The 25636-nt window shown below is 38.7% G+C and overlaps 1 protein-coding gene across 2 annotated transcripts in view; it reads right to left on the reverse strand.

Annotated features, from left to right (window-relative positions):
- LRBA (LPS responsive beige-like anchor protein) overlaps positions 1-25636 on the reverse strand; it is a 546641-nt gene that overhangs the window by 308025 nt on the left and 212980 nt on the right. For both annotated transcript variants that reach the window (XM_014455776.2, XM_023754983.1), the window contains one exon: positions 23548-23656. In XM_014455776.2, the coding sequence (XP_014311262.1) occupies positions 23548-23656 (109 nt within the window). The remainder of the gene's footprint in view (positions 1-23547; positions 23657-25636) is intronic.

Genomic DNA, 25636 nt, shown 5'->3' on the forward strand with positions numbered 1-25636 from the left:
AAAAATCAAACGAATAAAAAAATATGATGAACAGAATAAACTGGTGAATGGAATAGAATCCGGGGCATGGAAATGGAACAGACTGATGAGTCTTAGAGGGAAGGGGGGGTGGGGGGTGCAAGAACAGATGGGACAAAGATCTTATATGCATTACCTACAGAGATAGGAGGGTGGCAAGGGCCTGGGGTGGGGTGGGAACCGGGTGGAGGGGAGCTATGGGAAGAAAAAAAGGAATATCTGTAATTTTCTCAGCAATAAAGATTAATTAAAAACAAACAAAAAAACAAAAACACTTAACACAGAAATAGTTGAGTATATTTATAATGCTTAGCTGACTATTGTTATATTACTGTAACTTCATTATTCAAATGTACTAACTGACTAATTAAAAATAACACATCTGAGTAAAAGGTACTGCTTCTCAAAGTATCTGCAATAAAGAATGAGTTTTTGGTTTTACTTTTTTGAAATATATTTTTATTGATTTTTAGAGAGAGACAGGAAGGGGGAGGGATAGAGAGATAGAAACATCTATGTGAGATGAAACATTGTTCTGCCGTCTTCTGCACAACCCCGAATGCAGATCTAGCTGGCAACCCTAGCATGTGCCCTAGATGGCACTCAACCAACTGAGCCACACCAGACAGGGCTGGTTTTACTTTTTAAAATACATTGAAAATTGATACTTTTTGAAATAATCTGACATTGCCCGACATTCAAGCTATAAAAGAGCTCAAATACATATTCAATTTCTGTAGTTATCTCTTTGTGGACTAGTAGCTAGCAGCTTGGTCAACAGACCACATTTAAGTAGCACTAGTATAAACCTTCTATAATAATAAAAGGGTAATATGCAAATTGACCAAATGGCCGAATAGCAGAACAACCATAAATGACCAAGCTATGACACTCACTGGCGCTAGGCCAGCCAAGGCGGGGGTGATGTGATTGGTCGGGGACTTGGCCATCGCTCCATGATTGCCCTGCAGAGGGAGGCCCAGGCCATGGCCAGTGGGGCAGTCCATCAATCGGGGGGCTCCACACTTGCCACAAAGAGGGAGGCCCAGGCTACCCGGCCGGCGGCAGGGCCTACCTCTTTGGGGCAATCATTCGTGGGGCTCCCAGACTGTGAGAGGGTGCATGCTGGGCTGAGGGACAACCCCCACCCCCAAGTGCACGAATTTTGTGCACCAGGCCTCTAGTATATAATAAAAGCCTAATATGCAAATTGTCCCCTCAGGCAGTTGTTCCACCGGGAGACTGGTAGTTCGACCACTCAGTATGATGTACGCTGACCACCAGGGGGCAGCGCGAAACATGGCGGGTGTCAGCGACGCACTGCGACCTCTCGCCGGCTACCTGGGGGCAGGGGTGACGGGGATGGAGGTGCGATGAGAGTGAGGGGTGTCTGCCGAGCTTGCTCTCAATCCCCCTGATACCCTCCCCCGGGACGCCAGGATTCTCACACCGGGAAAGCCGCCGCACTCAGTGCCAGGCACCCGCGAGGAGCTCACCCCGCACCCACATGGCCTCTTCCAGGTGAGCCAGGCCAGGCCCCAGCTGCTGGGACCGCAGGGGCCAGTCGGGCTCCCTGAGGGTTCGTGGAAGAGCTGGCCTGTGAGGCTGGGCAGGAGAGAGCACGCTGCCCGCCCGACTTCAGTGCGGTGCCATTGGGTGGCAGAGGCTGTACCCTTGCCCTCAGTGTCTGGCCATGCTCACCGCATCTCTGCATGGGGACTCGGGTTCCGTGACTCAGACTGAGGAGGGCATGTGGGGACCCAGGTGCTGCCCAGGGCCCAGAGGTCAGCTGGGACCTGCACTTCCACGCCAGACATTGGTGCTTTGATTGCCAGCCAGGCCTAGGGACCACACCGGTGCATGAATTTCATGCACTGGGCCTCTAGTAGGTAAATAAAAGGAAACTATTTTTATCAACTCAAGCACTGCCATCTTGTTTTCTATAATAAAATACTTGATCTTATATTCAGAGCTTTACTGATAAATAATAAGTAACAGAAGCAATATTCTAATTTCAAAAGAGCGAATTCTAAGTGATAAATAAGTGTTGTATGAAACACACTATGAAGATTTCAAATTTCCTTAGTTTCTTCTCTATCTTTATTTTAAAATTCATTAAGAAAATGCAATTTTTACACTAACCATGATTTGGTCAACTGTTACGATAATTATGACATATCACAAGGAAATCTATAAGGAATATATTCAGACCTTTCCTTGGAAGAGACTTTTTTAAATATATTTTTACTGATTTCAGAGAAGAACAGTGAAGGAGAGAGAGATAGAAGCATCAATGATGAGAGAGAATCATTGATCGGCTGCCTCCTGCATGCCCCCTACTGGGAATTGAGCCTGCAACCCTGGCATGTGCCCTTGACCAGAATTGAACCTGGGACTCTTCAGTCCACAGGCTGTCGCTCTATCCACTGAGTCAAACTGGCTAGGGCTTGGAAGAGATTTTTAAAAGCATTAAGAGGTCGTTTCCTATAAAAAAATATATTTTGTATTATTAAAATATACACAGCATATAATGAGGAAAAATATATTTTTCAGTTTGTATATAATTTGATCAATGCTGCTCACAGGTATAAGTTAAATTTTACCTAAGCTATACTTCCCTTACTTTTTTCTAGCTTCCCATCTTGAATGGAGTGGCCAGTAATACAGCTCTGTTATTTGAAACTAGAGAGGCATCACAATTTTGAAACAAAGGCAGAAACATCAGCTCATTTAAAAGTGGTCTTCCTTTGCCCCAACAATGATAGCTCCTATAGTTTCACAAATGACTCTATAAAGTATTCTGCTTTTAAGTGTGTGTATATACATTGCCCTGTAGAGGTAATACTAGTATATACATATGGTCTTTTCAAAAGTTACCCATAGAAGATTGAGAACAAAAAAATGCTGTGAGCCCGTTTTTGGTTTTTCTTTTTCTTTTTTTTGGTTAACCCTCATCAGAGGATATTTTTCCATTGATTTTTAGGAAGAGTGGGAGAGGGAGAAACAGAGAAACATCAATGTGAGAGAAACACATCAATTGGTTCCTTCTGCAGGAGCCCTGACCAAGGCCCAGGACAGGGAAGAGCCTGCAACCCAGGTAGGTGCCCTTGAATCAAACTCGGGACCCTTTATTCTGCAGTCCAACACACTATCCACTGAGCCAAACCGGCTAGGGCTGAGCCCAGCTTTTAATCTGGCCATTATCAAGAAGCTAAAATAGAAAGTGAGACAAGTTGAAACACATTCTGGAAGAATCTCTAAAAATAGTGCATTCCAGACTGAATACACCAGACATTGGAAATATACTGAGAAGCATTATCATTGCATTATCTAGGTGTAGAGCATATACCAGAACATATATGGAAGATTGGGGTGGGAATTTCCCTTCAGGAATTTGATGGCTCCATTGTCAATGAACCTGAGAAAGAAAAAGCTTGGACTAAGAAAGAACCAATATTCTTTTCTAAGACTGGAGACAGGTGGACCTGGGCTATAACAAGAATGAAAGTGGTCAAAGAAGGGAGATGAACTAGCCGCTGCAACATGGCAAAAGTACAAGGGCTACAGAGAAAGAGGTCAAGAAAGGGTCAAGCAAAAACCTCCTATCAGAATCACAACCACATCCAGTATTGAGTTTTATTTTCCTTTTCTGCATTGTGACGACCTTCTACCGTTGCTGAAAAGCCACTTGTATGACAGTAAGAAGTAGCTTCCTGAGCTCTGACATGCAGTGGTCTGGATGTAGACCCTGTGGCAGAGGTAAGAGTCCCAGATGAACTGTGACATATAAGCATTCTTTGGGAATTGTCAGAGATTACTTAGAATAGAAAAATGAATACTCTCTATTTCATAGAAACAATAATAGCTGCATTATTGAACACTTAATATATAGTCAGAGTAGCAGGCACTTTGACAAATCCCATTTATTCTTCAGAAAATTACTGTAGGTAGGTACCATTATTATCCTGATTTTAAGATGAAACAATGGAGAGAAATTGCAAGTAAAGTGATGCTCAAGGTGATGCAACAAAGGCTCTTACATGAAAAGCAGTAAATGTCAGCTGTTCAAGCTGGACTCAGAAAAGGAAGAGAGGCACTTGAGACTTAACTGTAAACACTGCTTGGACAATGAGACTTCAAATAACTTCAAGCCCTAGTAGTCTGACTCAGCAGATAGAGTGTTGGTCTGTGGACCAAAGGGTCCTGGGTTCGATTCCAGTCAAGGGCACGTACCTTGGTTGCAAGCTCCTCCCCTGCCCAGGCGCTGGTCAGGGCTCATGCAAGAGGCAACCAATTGATGTGTTTCTCTCACATTGATGTTTCTCTCTGTCCTTCCCTCTCTCTTCCACTCTCCCTAAAAATCAATGAAAAACTATTCTTCGGTGAGGATTTAAAATGATCCTATATAATAAAAGGCTAAAATGCAAACCAACCAAACAGTGGAACGACCGGTCGCTATAACGCGCACTGACCACCAGGGGGCAGATGGTCAACACAGTAGCTGCCCCTGGTGGTCAGTGGGAGTGCACTCAGCCAGAATGCAGTGGGGGTGGCAGGAGCCTCTCCTGGCAGGAGCCTCTCCACAGCAGCGCTAAGCCTTCAGTCGGACATCCCCCGAGGGCTCCCAGATTGCAATAGGGCGCAGGCCTGGCTGAAAGACCCCCACCCCCACCCCAAGTCAACGAATTTCGTGCACCGGGCCTCTAGTAATAATAATAATTTCAAAAGGTTAATCTATGTTTTATAGACCACAGTAAAGCCTTTGACTGTGTCAATCATGAGAAACTCCTGAGGCATAACCTGTATTGTGGACAGAAGGCACTATCAGGCCTACAGGCTAAGGTGTCAGAGAAGGGTGCATTTTACCTCCTTATTTAATTTGTACCAAAAAACTTAATGTACAAAAAACTGAGCTGGACTCAGAGGAAGGAAGAGTGAAAATTGGTAGGTGAAATATCAGTAACTTAAGATATACAGATGACACTCTTATGGGCAAAAAGAAACGATAATATGAAATGACTTCTGGTGAAAGTGAAAGAAGAAAGTGCCAACACAGAACTGCACTTAATGATTCAGAAAAAATATACAACTATAACATAGACAATGAAGACACTTAAATTTTTATAGAGGTAGCTTACCTTGCTTGATTCTGTCACCAATTCAAATGAAGACTGCAGCCAAGAAAGCAAGAGAAGGATGAGATTCAAAAAGGCAGCAAGGGAAGAATTAGGAAAGATCATGGAGAGCAAAGAGGTGTCTTTGGACGCCAAAGCTAAGATCATTCATACCCTCATATTTCCAATTCCTATGTACAGATGCCAAAGTTGGAAAGTGAAAATGGCTGACAGGAAAACACTGACTCATCTGAAATGTAGTGTTGAAGGAGAGCTCTACAGATACCCTGAATCACCAGAGAAACTACCAAGTAGGTTCTAGAGCAAATTAAGCCTGAAAAAGGCAAAAAAGACAAAAGTGAAGTTGTCCTACTTAGGGCACATCATAAGTGGAACAAAAAAGTGATGTCTCTCTCTCTGTCTCTCACTTCCTCTCCCTCTAAATTCAATAAATACATTTTTGGGTTAAATCAATGAATTGCCCAGATGGCATGGCTCAGTGGTTGAGTGTCAACCTATGAACCAGGAGGTCACGGTTCGATTCCTGGTCAGGGCACATGCCCAGGTTGTGGGCTGGATCCCAATTCTGGAGCATGCAGGAGGCAGCCAATCAATAATTCTCACTCATTATTGATGTTTCTATCCCTCTCTCCATCTCCCTTCCTCTCTGAAACCAATAAAAATATATATAAGTAGAGGCCCCGTGCACGAATTTGTGCACGGGGTGGGGTCCCAGACAGCCCGCTCTGATGGGGGCCCATCCGGGCTGGCCAGGGGGTGGGGTGGGGGGGGCATGGGAAGTTGGCCCAGCCCTGCTCCCAATCAAGGTTGGGGGGGCCGATCAGGAAAGAGGCCGGCTGGGGAGAGGAGCTGTAGGAGGTTGGCCGGCCGGCCCCACCCCCAATCGGGGTGTGGGAGCCCGATAGGGGGCCAGGCCAACCAGGGGGAGGGACCGCGGGAGTTTGAGGGGGGGCCAATCGGGCCGGTTGGCTGCCGCAGTGAGCACCATAGCGACCAGTCATTCCATCATTATGGTCGCTTGACTTTTATATAGATAGATAGATAGATAGATAGATAGATAGATATACACACACACAGATACACACACCAACTCTACTGTTCCATTAAAAGATGACAAAATTGAACAAAATTCTTAATTAGAAAGAAAATAACTCAACAAAACAGAACTAAATGAATATTTCATAAACAGATATACTATCCCTACTTCAGCTCAAAGACTGTATCATAATTATTGTGGAAACATCAAAGCATCTCTACTAAAGTCAGGAACTAGAAAAAGTGCCCATTAAAAATAAACCTCAGAAGGAAGGTAGGGGAGGGTGGGGATAAGGGGGAGAGATCAACCAAAGGACTTGTATGCATGCATATAAGCCTAACCAATGGACACAGACACCAGGGGGGTGAGGGCATGACAGGGGGGACAATGGGGGCATAAGGACACATATGTAATACCTTAATCAATAAAGAAAAAAATAAAATAAAGAAAAAAATAAAAATTTTAAATTTAAAAAAGATGTAATGTCTTCTATATAAAAGTTTTTAGATAATGCTAACATTATCTAAGTAATGCAAAAATTTAAGAGTACCAAGAAGGTATTCTAATGAACACCTATACTTTCAGTAAAAGAAATAAAAAATGAGCCCTAGCTGGTTTGGCTCAGTGGCTAGAGTGTCGGCCTGCGGATTGAAGGGTCCCTGGTTCGATTCTGGTCAAGGGCACATGCCTGGGTTGCGGGCTCGATCCCCAGTGTGGGTCGTGCAGGAGGCAGCCAATCAATGATTCTCCCTCATCACTGATGTATCTATCTCTCTCTCCCTCTTCCTCCTCTCTGAAAACAATAAAATATATATTTAAAAAATAAATTAAAAAATGAGAGATGAAACTACAAAGAAAACCATGAGAAGTAAAAAGCTAATCAGAAAACCAGTGGGTAAGAAAGCCAAGCAGAAAAAGAATTTCTTAATGGAAGGGTTGATCATCAATGTCCAATGATGCAGAGATCAAGGGAAATGAGGAGTGAAAAAGAGCCACTGGGTAGTATGATTAGATCATTAATGACAGTCAAGAGAACATTTTTAATTTATTTGTTCCAGGATTGAGATGAAAAGGAAAGGAGAGAAGCCAGGTAGCAAGACAAGTAAAAGGGGGTGGAAAGTAAAAACACCATTCTAGCAAATAGTCTGACAAATTGAAAAAGCAAAGTAAAAATGGAAACTTGGGAATTCTAGCAGCATTTAACATGGTTATCCAGCTTCGATATATGATAATTAGAGGAATATAAATATATCAACACAGAAGCTAAAACGTACTTCCAGAGAGATCACTCAAAAGGGAAAGAAAAATAACTCCCAATGTATTAAAATAATATATGCCTTGTTAAAGAAAACCACAGAGGGCAGTTAATGATTATAAAGATAGCCAATGACATCAAGTAAAAATAAGACCTTTCAATCAAAACTACTCATAACAGTAAGAGGCCTATTTCATACTTAATGAAGGCCCAGAACTAAAGTTCATGGTATTCTTAAAACAGGTATCAAGGCAGATCTCCCAAGTAACAGAAGCACATCACCTAAGGATCTTTTTCACATTAAGAATCCTATTAGAAAGAAAACACTAAAAGGTAATTGAATTTCCCTCAGTTATCTTCATCTCTGTCAGCTCCTGCTACAATAACTTACTCTCCAGAGCAGAGATAACTCAATTCTGTCCAGCAAGCATATGTTATGAATCTCCAAAGCAAACTTGTCTAAATCATTCTGATCTTCTATCAAGGTTGGCTGTGGATATGAACTCTGACAGAAAGCAAACAAATTTATTTTTATCTTTTCAATAATTCACTTCTTCATGCTTTGATGGAAGAAATCATGAGACAAATACATAAACTGCAGTTATGTTATAAAGTCAGATGAAATGGTATCCATGACTTAAAAAAAAAACATTTAATTAAGAAAAGTTATCAGTATATAGCAGAATTGGTAAACTACCTGAATGTTCAAGTTGTATCTAATAGTTTGAGGTCAAGAAAAAAAATACTATCAATCAGATGCTACCTATAATGATCTCACAAATAATATCTCAACTATTTTATCCTTGAGTAGCTTTTAGTAAAACATACTTTAGAAAATACAACACTAGAATATTCATTTCCAAAATAGAATGTACAAATAAATAACAGTTCTTATAAGAAAAGGTATTTCCTACCTGTATTCAATAGAAATAAATAAAAAAATAACCTAACTAAAAATAAAGGGCAACAGTAGAAATCATGTGTTTCTTAATTTAAGTTATAATCTACAAAATAATAAGTTTATTCAGAACATAAATTAATCTAAACTCAAATAATTACTGAACATACCTTTCTTCTGAAAAGTTAATTTAGATTAAATTTCTCAAATGAAGATACTGACTTGGCTATGCATGACCTTTTAATTCTACAACAGTAGTCGCAAAAACAATGATAATAATAACAGTCACTAACACAGTTTACAATGTGTTTTAACCCACATTATAAAAAATTTTACTCTCCACAAAACACCTTCAATTAAGGTTCCATTATATCCATTTTACAGAAGGGAAACTAAGACTAAGAGAGGTTCAGTGAGCTTTTCCTAAGACTTTGCAACTGATAAATTATGGAGCCTAGAACCTGAACATCTTTCTAGCTCCATGTTCCTGCTATAAAATAACACAATTTAAAACTTAGGTTACCCTTCAACACCACAGAGAAGCTCAAACATTGTAGCCAACAATGTTTCTTACAATTTTTAAATGTAAAGTGTGCTAACGTGTACTTTATAGTTTAAACTGCCTATTCTTTCATTTCAAGCCCAATCAGCAAATTTTGGATTGAGGAACTCAAAGCTGTAATTTGAAAGCCACCAATCATGGCCATTTGAAATACTATTATAAACACTCACACTTGCTGGTGAGAGGGTAGAAAATAGTTCTGCCATGGCCTTTCTCACTTAATTTAATTCTTTATATTTCCATAGAGAACTAGCATTCCCACTTTTAATCAGAAACAGAAAAAGAATCCAAATGTGTAGGCTGTAATTAGCATTCATTTATTGAACAATTATTTACTGAGCACCTACTATGTGTAAGGCAATGTTCCAGGCACTATGGAGAATGTGATAAAAAGACACCATAAAAGGAATAGTGACGTGATTAGTAAAGAGAGAACAGGATTCCAATAAAAGTCAAGACAGGAGAGAGTAGCCAATAGCATTAGATATGGAGATGAGGTTAACTGAAAGGAAAACAAAGGCAGAAGAATGCTGGTTTGGTTACATTGAGGTCACTGGTAATCTCAGGAAGTTTCCAGAGGGAGTGAGCAGTAGTGGTGTTAGAGACCTGGAGAGTATTATGCTAAGCAAAATAAGACAGTCAGAGAAAACTAAGTATCACATGAACTCACTAATATGTGGAATGTAATGAGCAAAATAAACCGATGAACAAAACAGACCTAGAACATAGAAGGATGGAACAGACTGACAAATCTCAGAGGGAAGGGCAAGGGGAGTGGGGAGAGATTAACCAAAGAAGTTATATGTATAATAGAGGCCCAGTGCACAAAATTCATCCCTAGTGGATGCTGGCTGCCGGCCAGGGCCTCCCTCCCTTCCCCCAGCCGCCTGCCACCACCACTGTCCGGGACCTCCCTCCCTTCCCCTGGCCGGCTCTGCCCCCGGTAGAACTCCCAGATGAACTCCCAGTCTAGGGGACAATTTGCATACTACACTTTTATTATATAGGAAAAGGATATGCATAACCCATGGACACACACAATAGTGGTCAAGGGCTTGGGGGAACAGGGCTGGGGGTAACGGGGGAGTAGAGAATACAGAGGGTCCAAGGGGGGTAAAAAAGGGGATATCTGTAATATTTTCAACAATAAAGATAAATTAAAAAAAATATATTGGCAAAAGACAAAAAAAATCAAACACATGTGGCAAAATGTTACAGTTACTGGATCTAAATGATGAGTATTCATTATAATATCCCTTCTACATTTATATATTTATCTAAACTTCCATGATAAAAAATAAATAATATATACAAAACTCCCCAAAAAAGTTGCATTAGCTTAATGATTGTGTAATGAGCAATAACAAAAAAAAAAATCGATGAAACACAACAGAATCTCTAACAAACATCAGATTGTAATATATGATAGAGTCTTATCTCATACAACACAAAGAAAAATGTTTCATATTTTAAAAATTAAACATCACATCCACAGAACATCTACAAAAGAATATATAGGAAAAAATTTAAACAGTCTAAATGAGAAAAAAAAACTTAACCTAATAATAATGAAAGCAATGATAAACGAAAATCTTTATAAGAAAGATTATATTAAAATTTAAATGACTATAAATGTATAATAAAAAGTATGTTGTGGGGGAAATAGTGCAACAAATAAAACAAAGGTTAATAGCTTTAAAACATAAAGCCATTTTATAAATCACTAAAAAATTGTGAACATTTATTTTGTTTGTAGGAACAATTAAACAAATTAGGTAAAGTAAAACAATCATAATGAGCGAGTGTTCATGCTCACTAATAGTAGAAGTAATGTATGCTATATTTATCAAATTGAAAAGTATCTAATTATAGTAAAAGTGCAGTGAATGTGAAAAGAGTATGATATGAAAAGGTTTAAAAAGAAATTTTGTATATTAAGATACTCAAAAGAGCTCATACTCTGGTCCAAAATTTTCACTTATATGAACAGCTCACCTAAAAAGTCAGAAATTCAAATAAAGATTTATGAAAATTGATATTCCTTAAACCTTTATTTGTAAGAGTAAAATATACAGAATTTAAGTTATCTAAAAATAAAGAATGGTAAAATTGTTTCATGTTTATATTGAGAAATAACACAGCTACCACAAATCATGTTTTCAAAAAACTTGCATGAATGGCAATTTGGTCACAATATATTATTTTAATGTTAGATTTTTATTTTAAAGCATCCTTATAATTCTAAGTTCGTGAGTGGGTACTATCAATGAACAAGTAAATGAGTGCATGTGTATTTCAAAAAGACTATGGGGTAGCCCTAGCCAGTGGGGGTCAGGTGGTTGGGCATTGTCCTGTGCACCGAAAGGCTACCTGTTGAATTCCAATTAGGGCACATGCATAGGTTGCAGGTTAGATCCCAAGTAAGGAGCGTGCAGGAGGCAGCTGATTGATATTTCACTCTTATCTTGCTCTCTCTCTCCCCCATTCCTCTCTCTCTAAAAAAAAAAAAGAAAAAAGAAAAAAAATCAATAAAAATGTAATAGAGTATTAAAGGCTGCCAGAGAGAGACAGAAAGTTACCTACAAGGGATCTCCCGTCAGACTATCAACTGATTTCTCAACAGAAACACATTAAGCCAGAAGGGAATGGAATGAAATATACAAAGTCATGCAAAGCAAGGGTCTAAATCCAAAAATACTGTACCCAGCAAGGCTATCAATCAAAGTTGAGAGTGAAATCAGGAGCTTCGCAGACAATAAAGTACTAAGGGAGTTTTTTACCACCAAACCAGCAATGCGAGAAATGCTAAAGGGTCTGTAGTAAAAAGAAGAAATAGGGAGGGAAGAAGGAACACAGGCATAAAGAATAAAAATGGCGACAAACAAGTACCTATCAATAATCACTTTAAATGTAAGAGGATTAAATGCCCCAATCAAAAGACATAGGGTAGCTAAATGGATAAGAAAACATGACCCATATATCTGCCGTCTACAGGAGACCCACCTCAGAACAAAGGACTCACACAGACTGATGGTGAAGGGATGGAAAAAGCTTTTTCAGGTGAATGGAAATGAAAAAAAAGCTGGGGTAGCAATACTTATATCTGACAAGTTAGACCTAAAGTGAAGGCCATAACAAGAGATAAGGAAGGCCACTACATAATAATAAGAAGAAGATATAACTCTGGTAAACATATATGCACCCAATAAAGGAGCACCCAAATACATAAAAAAAACTTCTGGAAGATATCAAGGGAGAAATTGACAGCAATATAGTCATAGTAGGGGACTTTAATACCCCACTAACACCACTGGATAAATCCTCTAAACAAAAAATCACCAAAGAAACATCAATCCTAAATGACTCACTAGATCAGATGGAATTAATTGACATCTTAAGAACATTTCCCCCCAAAGCCAAGGAATACACTTTCTTCTCAAGTATACATGGGTCATTTTTAACATAGACCACATATTGGGGCACAGACAAAGTCTCTTCAAATTCAAGAAGATAGAAATCATATCAAGCATCTTCTCAGATCACAATGGCATAAAATTAGAAATCAAATACAATGAAAAAAAATCAAACACCTGGAGGCTAAATAGCATGCTATTAAACCAGGGGTCCTCAAACTTTATAAAAGGGGCCAGTTCACTGTCCCTCAGACCGTTGGAGGGCCGGACTAGAGTTTAAAAAAAAACTATGAACAAATTCCTATGCACACTGCACATATCTTATTTTGAAGTAAAAAAACAAAATGGGAACAAATACAATATTTGTATTTGCATGTGGCCCGCGGGCCATAGTTTGAGGACCTCTGTATTAAACAATGATTGGGTTACCAAAGAGATCGAAGAAGAAATAAAAATCATCATGGCAACAAACGACAATGAAAACACAATAATCCAAAACCTATGGGACACAGTGAAAGCAGTCCTGAGAGGGAAGTTCATAGCTCTACAGGCCTACCTCAAAAAACAAGAAAAAATGGTAATAAATAATCTAACCCTACAACTCAAAGAGTTAGAAAGAGAGCAACAGGAAAAGCCCAGAATAAGCAGAAGGAAGGAAATAATAAAGATCAGAGTGGAAATAAACGACATAGAGACCATAAAAACAATACAAAAGATCAACAAAACCAAGAGCTGGTTCTTTGAAAAGATAAACAAGATTGATGAACCTTTAGCCAGGCTCACCAAGAAGCAAAGAGAGAGGACCCAAATAAACAAAATCAGAAATGAAGGAGGTGAAGTAACAACCGATCCCACAGAAATACAAAGGATTATGAAAAAAATACTATGAACAACTCTTCCAACAAAATAGACAACCTAGACGAAATGGACATATTTTTAGAAAAATAGAAGCTCCCAAAACTCAATCAGGAAGAATCAAAAAACCTGAATAAGCCGATAACCACCAAAGAAATTGAAGCAGTGATCAAAAATCTTCCAGCAAACAAAAGCCCTGGTTAGGACGGCTTTACAGGGGAGTTCTACCAAGCATTCAAAGAAGAACTAAAACCTATTCTCCTCAGAATATTCCAAAACATTCAAGAGGAAGGCACACTTCCAAGCTTATTCTATTAAGCCAGCATTACCCTTATTCCAAAACCAGAAAAAGATACCACAAAAAAAGAGAACTACAGGCCAATATCCTTGATGAACATAGATGCTAAAATCCTCAACAAAATTCTAGCAAATCGGATCCAGCATTACATTAGAAAGATCATTCACCATGACCATGTGGGATTTATTCCGGGGATACAAGGATGGCACAATATCTGCAAATCAATAAATGTGATATATCACATAAAAAAATTGAGAGACAAAAATCACATAATCATATCAATCAATGCAGAAAAAGCATCTGACAAAATCCAACACCCTTTCTTGATAAAAACTCTTGGCAAAGTGGGAATAGAGGGATCATACCTCAACATAATAAAAGCCTTATATGACAAACCTACAGCCAACAGTATTCTCAATGGGCAAAAACTAAACTCATTACCCCTAGAACGGGAACAAGACAGGGATACCCACTTTCACCACTCCTGTTCGATGTAGTACTGAAAGTGCTAGCCATAGCGATTAGACAAGAAGAAGAAATAAAAGGCATCCAAATTGGAAAAGAAGAAGTAAAACTGTTCTTATTTGCAGATGACATGATACTATACATAGAAAACCCCAAAGACTCCATCAAAAAATTACTAGACCTAATAAATGAATTTGGCAATGTAGCAGGATACAAAATTAACACCCAGAAATCTATGGCCTTTTTATACATCAACTAGAGGCATGGTGCCCAAAATTCATGCATGGGGGGATGTGTCCCTCAGCCCAGCCTGCACCCTCTCCAATCTGGGATCCCTCTCACAATCCAGGACTGCTGGCTCCCAACCACTCGCCTGCCTCCTTGCCTGATTGCCCCTAACCACTTCTGCCTGCCAGCCTGATCACCCCCTAACCACTCCTCTGCCTGCCTGATAGACGCCTAACTGCTCCCCTGCTGGCCCAATTGCTCCTAACTGCCCACCCCTGCTGACCTGGTCACCCTTAACTGCCCTCCCCTGCAGGCCTGGTCCCTCCCAACTGCCCTCTCCTGCTGGCCATCTTGTGTCCACATGGGGGCGGCCATCTTGTGTGTTGGAGTGATGGTCAATTTATATTACCTCTTTATTATATAGGATAATGAACTCACAAAAAGAGAAACTAAAAAAACAATCCCATTTGCCATTGCACCAAAAAAAATAAGATACCTAGTAATAAATTTAACTAAGGAGGTAAAATACCTGTACTCGGAAAACTACAGGACATTGAAAAAAAGAGATAGAGGAAGACATAAACAAATGGAAGAACATACCATGTTCATGGATTGGTAGAGCAACATCATTAAAATGTCCACACTACCCAAAGCAATCTACAGATTCAATGTAATCCCCATTAAAATACCAATGGCATATTTCAAAGATCTAGAACAAACTCTCCAAAAATTCATCTGGAATTTTTTAAAAAAGACCCTGAATAGCCACAGCAATCCTGAGAAAGAAGAACAGAGTTGGAGGGATCACAAAACCAGATATCAAGCTATACTACCAAGCCACCGTCCTCAAAACTGCCTTGTACTGGCACAAGAACAGACATATAGATCAATGGAACAGAACAGAAAACCCAGAAATCGACCCAAGCCATTATGCTCAATTAATATTTGACAAAGGAGGCAAGAGCATATAATGGAGTCAAGGCAGTCTCTTCAATAAATGGTGCTGGGAAATTTGGTCAGATACATGCAAAAAAATGAAACTAGATCACCAACTTACACATACACAAAAACAAACTCAAAATAGCTAAAGGACTTAAATGTAAGATAGGAAACCATAAAAATCCTACAAGACTTCATAGGCAGCAAAATAGAAGACATATGTCATAGCAATATCTTTACTGACACAGCTCCTAGGGCAATGGAAACTAAGGAGAAAATAAACAAATGGGACTACATCAAAATAAAAAGCTTCTGCACAGCAAAAGAAACCATCAACAAAACATGAAAGCCCACTGCATAGAAGAAATAGTTGCCAATGCTATTTCAGAAAAGGGTTTAATCTCCAAAATTTACAGAAAATTCATATAACTTAACAAAAGGAAGATAAACGATCTAAACAAAAACTGGGCAAAGGACCTAAGAAGACACTTTTTGAAAGAGGACATACAGAAGGCCGAGAGACATATGAAAACATGTCAAAGTCACTAATAATCTGAGAGATGCAAATCAAAACAACAATGAGGTACCATCTCACACCTGTCAGAATGGTTATCATCAACAAATCAACAAACAACAAGTGCTGGCAAGGATGTGGAGAAAAAGGAACCCTCTTGCACTGCTGGTGGAAATTCAGACTGGTGCAGCCACTGTGGAAGACAGTAGGGAGTTTCCTCCCAACTGCCCTCTCCTGCTTTTTGAGTTTCCTCAAAAAGTTAAAAATGGAACTGCCATATGACCCAGTAATCCCACTTCCAGGACTATATACCAAGAAACCAGAAACATCAATCAGAAAGGATATATGCACCCCTATGTTCACGGCAGCACTATTTACTATAGCTAAGATTTGGAAACTACCTAAGTGCCCATCAACAGATGAGTGGATTAAAAACCTATGGTACATCTACACAATGGAATACTACGCCATTATAAAAAAGAAGGAACTTTTACCATTTGCAGCAGCGTGGATGGAACTGGAGAATATTATGCTAAGCGAAATAAGCCAGTTGGAGAAAGTTAAGTATCACATGATCTCACTCATATGTGGGATATAATAATGAACATAATTTGATCAACAAAAATAGATCTAGAGACAAATGGCAGGGGAGGTGGGGGGAGGGGGTTAGAGATCAACCAAAGGACTTGTATGCATGCATATTAGCATAACCAGTGGACACAGACACGGGAGCGGTGGGGGTTTGCCCGCGGTGGGAATGGTTGGGGCGGGGGGGTTGGAGGAGGTCAATTGGGGGAAAAGGAGACGTGTAAAACTTAATTTAAAAAAAAAAAACTTTGCAAAAAAAAAAGGCTAAAGCCAAAATAAAATATATTTTAGTGTTTTAAAAAAAATTTAATAGAGTATAATGGCACCTTTGTACTACTTTTGCAAGTTCTTGTAAGTCTATAATTATTTCAAATTAAAGTTAAAAGAAAAATAATGGGGATAAATAGTTGTTACAGCTAGACAATGGATGATTTTTTTAAGATTTTTTAAATTGATATTTAAAGAGGGATGTAGGGAGAGGGGGAGAGAGAGAGAGAGAGAGAAACATCTATATTCCACTCTCACATCGATCAGTGCCTCCTGCATGCCTCCTAAAGGGGATCAAGACCGCAACCTAGGCACTTGCTCTTGACAAGGAATGGAGCCAGCAACCTTCCAGTGTATGGGAAGATGCCCAACCAACTGAGCCACACCAGCAAGGGTGACAATGGGTTATTTTTATTTTTCATTATTTTATAAGCTTTCTATAATAAATATGTGTCACCTTTACAATTAGAAAAATAAAAATTTATTTTAAACAAAGAAAAGCAAATAACCATTAATCAGAAAAAATGCAAATATTTAAAAGATAAATTCGATAATCATCATCAATTCTAAAATTGGTAATTTAGGTTTCTAATATTTGTCAATGTGCTTCACATTCCCTCAGAACATTCAAGTGTATATTGAATAATATATTATTTCAACAGCAAAACAGTTCATGATACCATGAGGTCTACAGAGGTGTGAAGACAGAGACCACACTGGATTACTGTTCTGAGATCTGGTTTCTCTTTCAAAATCATTGATTTACTAGCTATGTGAACAAGACTAAATTAAATCACATTCTCTCAATCTACCCTCCATACTTCACATATCTGTTTTGGTGGTGAAACGAAAAAAAGAAAAAGTATTAAACCACTTATTAGATGAGATGATATTAGAGCAGCCACAGAGCAATGTGGGCATAACTCTGTATCAGGCTACTTGACCTCGGCTCCTACCTTCACCACCTATTAGCTGTATGACATAGAACACGTCACTTAACCTCTCTATGCTTCAAGTTTCCTTCGCTCTCAAACTGGGAAGATGATAACATTTACCTCAAAGATTTATTATGAACATTTGTTTTATATTTGTTAAGAGCTTAGATGAATAAGTGGTGCTATAGAAGTGTTTAATTTTTTTAAATTTCAAAGTATTTAACTAACCAAAAAAGTTCTGTATTCTATTGAAAAATATTTTGTTTGCTAATATGAAAACAGTTGAATTCATCTAAAAAATATATATATACATTGCTTTATTAAGAATTAATCAAGTGCTCTCAGGGCCTTTACTTCATAAAAAAAAGACTTTTATTATTTCAAATAAGATCACTGGACAACTAGTTTGCAGTTCTATTGAAACTAATACGAAGTGAGTTCTACTGTATAGTAACTGAAATTCAAAGCAACATCAGCTAAAAGAACATTAAGAAATTCTTATTGAAATGGATTTCAACTTACATAGATTCCTAAAATTTGTTATTATCTGATAATCTTGACCACGTTTTACAGATATATCACATTAGTTTAAATAAACTTAACTTTGATAGACAAATCTTATAACAAAAAGACAGTAATGAATGGTATGTACCCATTTATACACCATATTTACAAAACAGTGTCCAATGTTTTACACATACAGTGTTTTAATAAACATTCTGTTTATAGCTCTAAGATTAAAAAATAATGTTAAGATGTACACCTAATCAATGATGTCATGACATTCAAGGAACCTCTACATAAATCAAAAGCTGAAGATATCAAGAACGTCCCACTCCAAAGATAATCATGCAATGAACTAAGAAGATGAGCATTTCAGATCTACACTGTCATCAATCCCTTGATAATAAATGAAACAAGTCAGTTACTTTGCAACCACAAATGGTATATTAAATACATGACAACATCTCTTCTTTGCAGGAGGAAGTAGCTAGTAGGAGATAAAGTTCAGATATATTATTAAAGAATGGACAGCATAAATTCAAGGCTGAATATAGATAACCTTTAGGATACAAGCTGTCTAGGAAAAAATATGCTTCATCTTGTAGCATTATTTAAGATTTAAGAGCAATATAGTTAGAAATATATTAAACATGAACATGCCTCAATCAATTGGGTTTTGTGGCATAAATAAAGGAAATTCTTTTTCTGTGAAAATAAGCCTTGTAAGAATTAAAAAGATATGCTTGCTCTCTTAAAAGAGACTTTCAAGTGCCATATTTCAACAAATCTATTTTCTCCACTAAAAACTAAGGTAACAATAACATTATTTGAAAAAACCTGGATTTTATTTAAATACTAGAGGCCCAGTGCACGAATTCATGCACGGGTGGGGTCCTGCCAGCCCGACCCCAATCGGGGCGGATCGGGGCCGGGCCTGTCAGAAGGAGGAGAAAGTGGGAGGTTGGCCCAAATCGGGGCCCAATCAGGGCCTGCCGGCCGGGGGGTAAGGGCCATGAGCAATTGGCTGGTAGGCCCCGCCCCTGATCGGTGTGGGGAGGGCTGATTGAGGGCGGGGCCAGCTGGGGGAAGGGGCCGTAGCCACCAGCCTTGCCTCTGATTGCAGTGGGGGGGCAATTGGGGGTGGAACTGGCTGGGGGGAGAGGCCATGGAATGATCGGGGTGGTGGGGGCTGATTGGGGGTGGGGCCGACATGGGGAAGGGCTGTGGGTGCTGGGCCAGCCGGCCCCGCCCCTGAATGGGGAGGGGGGAGCCAATGGAGGACCAGCAGGTGGGGGAGAGGCCGTGGGTGGTTGGCTGGCCGACCCCAATCCCGAATGGTGTGTGTGGGGGCCGATCGGGGACAGGGCCAGCCAGGGGAAGGGACCACGGGCCGTTGGCCGGCGGGCACTCCTCCTGATCGGAGTGGCAGGGGGCTGATTGGGGCAGAGCTGGCTGGGTGAGGGGCCACGGGCCATCCGGGTGGTAGGGGCCCATCAGGGGCAGAGCTGGCCAGGGGGATAGGCCACAGGCGATTGGCCAGCCGGCCACACCCCTAATCGAGGTTAGGGGGCTGATCTGGGGTGGGGCCGGGTGGGGGGAGGAGCCATAGGAGGTTGGCCACTGACCCCACCCACAATCGGACCGGTTCGCTGGCTGCATTAGGCATCATAGCGACCGGTCATTACAGGGTTCTGGTCGCTGGCTTTTTATATATATAGATGTTATTATCATTAATCTATATAAAACCCTAATATGCAAATCAACCAAATGGCAGAACGACCAGCGGAACGATCAGTTGCTATGATGCGCACTGACCACCAGGGGGCAGATGCTCAACGCCGTTGGTGCCCCCAGCCCAAAGGCCCCGACCAGCGGCGGTGGCGGGGGGGGCAGTACCAGGCCAATGTGGGTGCAAGTGGGGGCCCCAATTACTCTGATGGTTGGCCCAAAGATTGGCCCTGATCGCCGGACAGGCCTAGGGACCCTACCCATGTACGAATTTCGTGCACCAGGCCTCTAGCACTTTATAATATTACAATATTACAAAACAAAGGTAAAAATTAAAAATAAAAAACTCTACTAGATAAAACATAAAATTATATAGTTAAAAATAAAGCTGCTGTGTATGCCAACAATAAATCCTATCACACATTCTATAGAAATCTAATGAATGTGAATCAAAAGCATAGATTAGAGATTAAGAGATAAATTGCATAGATCTGAATTCTAGCTGTAACTCTGGACTATATCCTCCTTATGCTGTTTTATCATTTATAAAATGAGAGGCAATAACAGCACTACTTCAGAGGTTTATTGCAAGGATTAAATTAGTTAAAACATATATGTATATATAAATACGTATACTGGTTGGTTCAAGTCAGTTTAACTCTTGCATAACACAGTGTTTTAGAAGTATTTTTCCTCTTTTCTTTTATTTTTCCTTCTTTCAATTCCACATTATCTCCTTCCTCATTTTCTCTCATTCATACACACAAGAACACATAAATCACCTCCATGATCACTAAAAATCAAAGAAAAAGAGTGAACTATAATCTCACCCCCCAAGTTACAAAGTAACTTCTTCATAATAAATTAGAAAGATATGTTCCAGGTTAGGTTGGAGGGCTAACAAGGCAACTAAATTGTTTTTTCTTCTTTCAATTCCTAAAAAATTAGCAAATAAAATCCTTTTGAACAACAAAGAATTAAACAAAATTAACCAAACAACAACAACAACAAAAAAATTAACAAACAGTATGGATCATTAAATAATTGGTTGCCATGGGGGAAATAAAGATACTGGGACTAGAACTAAGGGTACAACAAAGCTCAGTTCTTAACCATATGCCCGAAGCAATATGGTGAGTTGACAAAATTCTGAGAATTTTTCTTAATGCCTTCATATAAAGAGAGAGAAACAAACTGACTAGGGCAGTGATGGCGAACCTTTTGAGCTCGGCATGTCAGCATTTTGAAAAACCCTAACTTAACTCTGGTGCCGTGTCACATATAGAAATTTTTTGATATTTGCAACCATAGTAAAACAAAGATTTATATTTTTGATATTTATTTTATATATTTAAATGCCATTTAACAAAGAAAAATCAAACAAAAAAATGAGTTCGCGTGTCACCTCTGACACGCATGTCATAGGTTCGCCATCACTGGACTAGGAGGTATCATTATCTCCGTTTCTTCTCATTGAAAATACTGGAAAAACTACAGTGCCAAACATAGTGAAGCAAGGAAGTGAAAATCAGGGCTGACTTCCCAGGACAGAAGCAGACACCAGACTATTCTCTGAAATGACATCATGATTCAAAGCCAAAACACATTTTGCCCTGATAAGAATTGCCCATAGCTTCTAATAAGATGAAATGAACTTAACAAATACTTAACAAAACCTTAAAGAGAAAGCAAAACTTAGATGTGCTGGGAAGTTTCCTCACCCATCTCTAAGATGTCTCTCATTCTCTTCGTGATAGTCTATACAATATTGGCCAAAAAAAAGAAAAAAATATAGCAAAATTCAGACTGTAGCTCACACTGGGGAGAAGGGAAGAAGTCACTGAAATATTCTGTTTGACTAAGCCAATAGAAAATCCAGGCAAGTACATTCTAAGCATGTATATCACCAACCAATGAATCAATAAAAAACAAGCTGAGTAGTAATTTCTTCAAATAAAACTGGGAGATTCTATACAAAAGACAAAGAATCTCAAGAGAATATATAACAAAATATAAAGGAAATTCCTCATGATTATTTCCTTGTAATGATCAACATAACAATAACATAACTAAAAAACACACACATAAAAATATCAAAATAGCTAAGGTGAAAAAAGAGGTTGAAGACCTGAATTATCAAATGAAGAACAAAACATAAGCATTATAGATAAATAAATTACAAACATCAGGTACAAAATAAAACACTAAAAACTTAGTTACTGATGGTTAGAGATCAGAGAAAATAAAGCAATTAAGAAGTAACTCTAAGAGAGATATGAAAAACAGACATGTGATATAGATTAATGAATGTATAGCTAAGTAAAGAAAAATAAAATAAAATGAGAATTTTCCAATTTTAATTTAAAACAATTTCCAAGAACTGAATTTACAATATAACTAAAGACTATGATCCAGGAAAATTTTATGAATGTTTATTACTGAGTCATACTGCTGTTGAAATTGAACTTCATGAGCAAATAAAGAAATCTGAAACAGGAAAAAGCAAATCATCAGCTGAGAAAAATATCAGACCAGCTTCAAACTTCTCTGAAAGCAGCATTCAAAGCCAGAAGAAAGCAAAACAATGTCTATAAAGTTCTAAAGGAATGCAAGTGTTAGCCAAGAATTTTAAATCCATCAGAATGTTACTCCAATATAAAGACAGCAGGGAAATATTCTTAAACGTAAAAGAAGTTTAAGTTTACAGCACACATGAGCCTCTTGTACATTAAAAAAAGAAAAGAAAAAGAATTGAGTCAAAAGAAGGAACCTGGATACTAAGAAACTCTGACTAATAAACAAGGGAATGGGGTACTGAATTCACTTGTATACTTTTTGTTCCCCAAAGTCTTATAGGACTGACTGCTAAAATCTAACATGTGCTCTTTTTCTGCATTTACTGGTATCTTGACATAATTTTTCTATTTTAATTTGTTTAGATATAATTTACTTAAGAAGTAGATATCTTGATATTAAACCATCTTTGAATTCCATGAATAAAATCTAAGTATATAATTCTTAGTATATACTTATAATTAGTATATAATTATTTTATTTCATTGTGGAGTATGTTGATTAAACTTTTAGTTAGAATTTTGTACCCATATTCTTAAATAATATTTATCTTTTGGAGTTTTATTGTTCCAATAACTTTTTCAGGTTGTATAAAATGCACTGGGGAGGTTTTCATCTTCTTTAATGTACCACAAAAATATCAGCAACATTTAAATTATCTGTTCATAACATGTTAGAAAGAACCCAGATGGTGCTTTTAACTTTTTTCCAATAAATAGCAAATATTTTTACCAAATTTTTCTAGTTCACCTTAGGTGTCAAATTTGCTAATTTATATAGCTACAATACCATTAATTTCCTCTATGAATTAACACCTGTTACACATGTTCAGGTGTAACTGTTGAATACGCAGAAGTCATTGGATAGATCGTCACTTGGTCCTTCAGTGAGGATCCCAGAAGAAAGCTATATGCTCCCTCATTTCCTCTGCTCCAAAGGTTAGCGAGCTCTCAAACCACAAGAGTAAAGAAACTCCATGCCCGTGTTCAGCTTCTCTCTAGAAACATAGATCTTATCTCTTCCGTAGGGGTTTTCCTTTCGTTAAATAGTTCTGTCTTGCTCAGAGAGGACAAAGGCCCTTCACTAAGTTATTTTATTTTAAAACTACCACATTCAACACCCAGCTCACCCAAACACAGAAGCTGCTGCAAATTAACTTGTAGATGAATTTGAGTTGAGACCAGAGGGCTAGAGACGTGCACTATCTCTCTGTTAACCTCTGTGATTCTCTCACAAAGTAAGTCTTAATTTTTTGGTGACATGTTTGCTTACACAATCCTGCCATTTTACCTATGCATTGGTAACTTCCTCACACCAAACATATGTGGAACCTACCTCAAATTCCGCATGTCTGTGAATATCCTCTGCTCGCTGCCTGCTCAGGATAAATTCAGCTTCATTTGCAACTCTTACTAGATGATCCTTCATTGTTTGGCTCAGCAACCTATAAAAATATGAATATTCACCAATCAGAGAGGACCTATGCACCCCTATGTTCATGGCAGCACAATTTACAATAGCTAAGATTTGGAAACAGCCTAAGTGCCCGTCAGCAGATGAGTGGATTAAAAAATTGCAGTACATCTACTAGTACAGAATGGAATACTATGCTGCTATAAAAAAGAAATGACTCTTACCATTCGCAACAGCATGGATGGACATGGAGAGCATTATGCTAAGCAAGATTAGCCAGTCAGAAAAAGATAAATATCACATGATCTCACTCATTTGTGGAATAAACAACATAAACTGATGAACATAAATAGATCCAGAGACAGAGAAGCATTGAACAGACCATCAAATGTGGGAAACTGATATAGGGTTAAGCCTCAGACTGACCTGTTGGCAAAGTCACAAATAAGTCCCAGCTTAGAGGGCACAGTCCTCTTAGCATAATTAGGCTTGACATTATAACACTCCCCGGATCTTATCTGGGAAGCTAATGGGCTGAGGGAAGTGCAGGAAATGTAACCATGGTCAAAACAAGTGAAACTCACAAGAACTGTGTAACTATGGTAACCACTACCTTGTTTACCTCTGACTATAAAAGGTTGGTGCGGCCTGAGCACCAGTGGAAGTCCTTTCTCCTGAGTTGGACTTACCTGCCTGGTCCCCCAATATTTCCAAATTATCTCGTGTCTTTTCTCTTTCATTTGTGTGTGCCTCCTCTTCTAGGCCCTGAACCCTGAACCACGCGGGACGTGGAGGGAAACATTTACTGACAATCAAACTTCAGAAGGAAGGCAGGGAAGAGGGTGAGGGGTTAAGAGATCAACCAAAGGACTTGTATGCATGCATATAAGCATAACCAATGGACACAGACACTAGGGGATGAGGGCATGTGCGGGGGTCAGGGAGTGGCCAGGGAGAAGTCAATGGAGGAAAAAGGAGACATATGTAATACTATATGTAATACTTTAAACAATAAAGACAAAATAAATAAAATATGAATATTATCAATTAAATATATGTATACACATACACAACATATTTTACTGTTATTGGGAATGAAAAAATATTTCCTGTCTTCTCTGACTTCATACCCAATGAAGTAATATTACTTCACACTAAATCAGCCATTTTCAGCCAGTGTGCCACAAGAATTTTTAAAACATGCAACACCTGACTAGTTAGTCAGGGGCACTGACCTTTATTCCCCTTAGATTGTCAAATAAAAAAATGACAATAACCAACACAATAGCCATCCGGTGTCAAGGAGTCAAAATTATACTAAAATATTTTGTCAGATCATCAAAAACTGTAATATACATTTTGGTGTATCATAAGAATTTTAGTAATTAGTGTATGAGTACCATGAGATAAAAAAAAAAAGGTTAAAAATCACTGCACTAAATCTCTGAAGAATATATAACAGCAAAAAAGTTATCCTTCTGGCAAGAGCAGATTAGCTTTCATGAAACTAGCTACACAACAAAAAAAACTAAAAATGCTTAATTAAATTTATGTATCTACCTTTTTAAAGATACTGGAGAGTTTCCAAGATTTAAAGAGCCAAGATCCTAGAGAAAAAAAGCATGCAAATGACATGCAGCCTGACTTTCCCATTGAAGTACTTGCTGTTCACAGGTGGGAACAGAGAAGCTAAGCAGAGTTGTGTTCAGTCTTACAGAGCTAGGGACACAAAAGTTGGATTTTATAACCTGTCAAGGTAGAGAGGTCCTAGTAGATTACCTATTCTTACAGAAGGAACCCAGATATACCTTAGGAAATAAGAAATAGACCAGGAGGAGAAACCAAGATGATGGCATAGGTAAACACCAGAGTTTGCTACCTTGCACAACCACTTCAAAAATACAACTAAAAGATGGAACAGACATCACCCAGAACCACAGGAAGGCTGGCTGAGTGGAAATTCTACAACTAGAAGGAAAGAGAAAAGCATACCGAGACTCAGAGGAGGTGC

The sequence above is a fragment of the Myotis lucifugus genome, unplaced genomic scaffold, assembly GCF_000147115.1.
Source record: "Myotis lucifugus unplaced genomic scaffold, Myoluc2.0 scaffold_1, whole genome shotgun sequence".
Lineage (NCBI taxonomy): Eukaryota > Metazoa > Chordata > Mammalia > Chiroptera > Vespertilionidae > Myotis > Myotis lucifugus.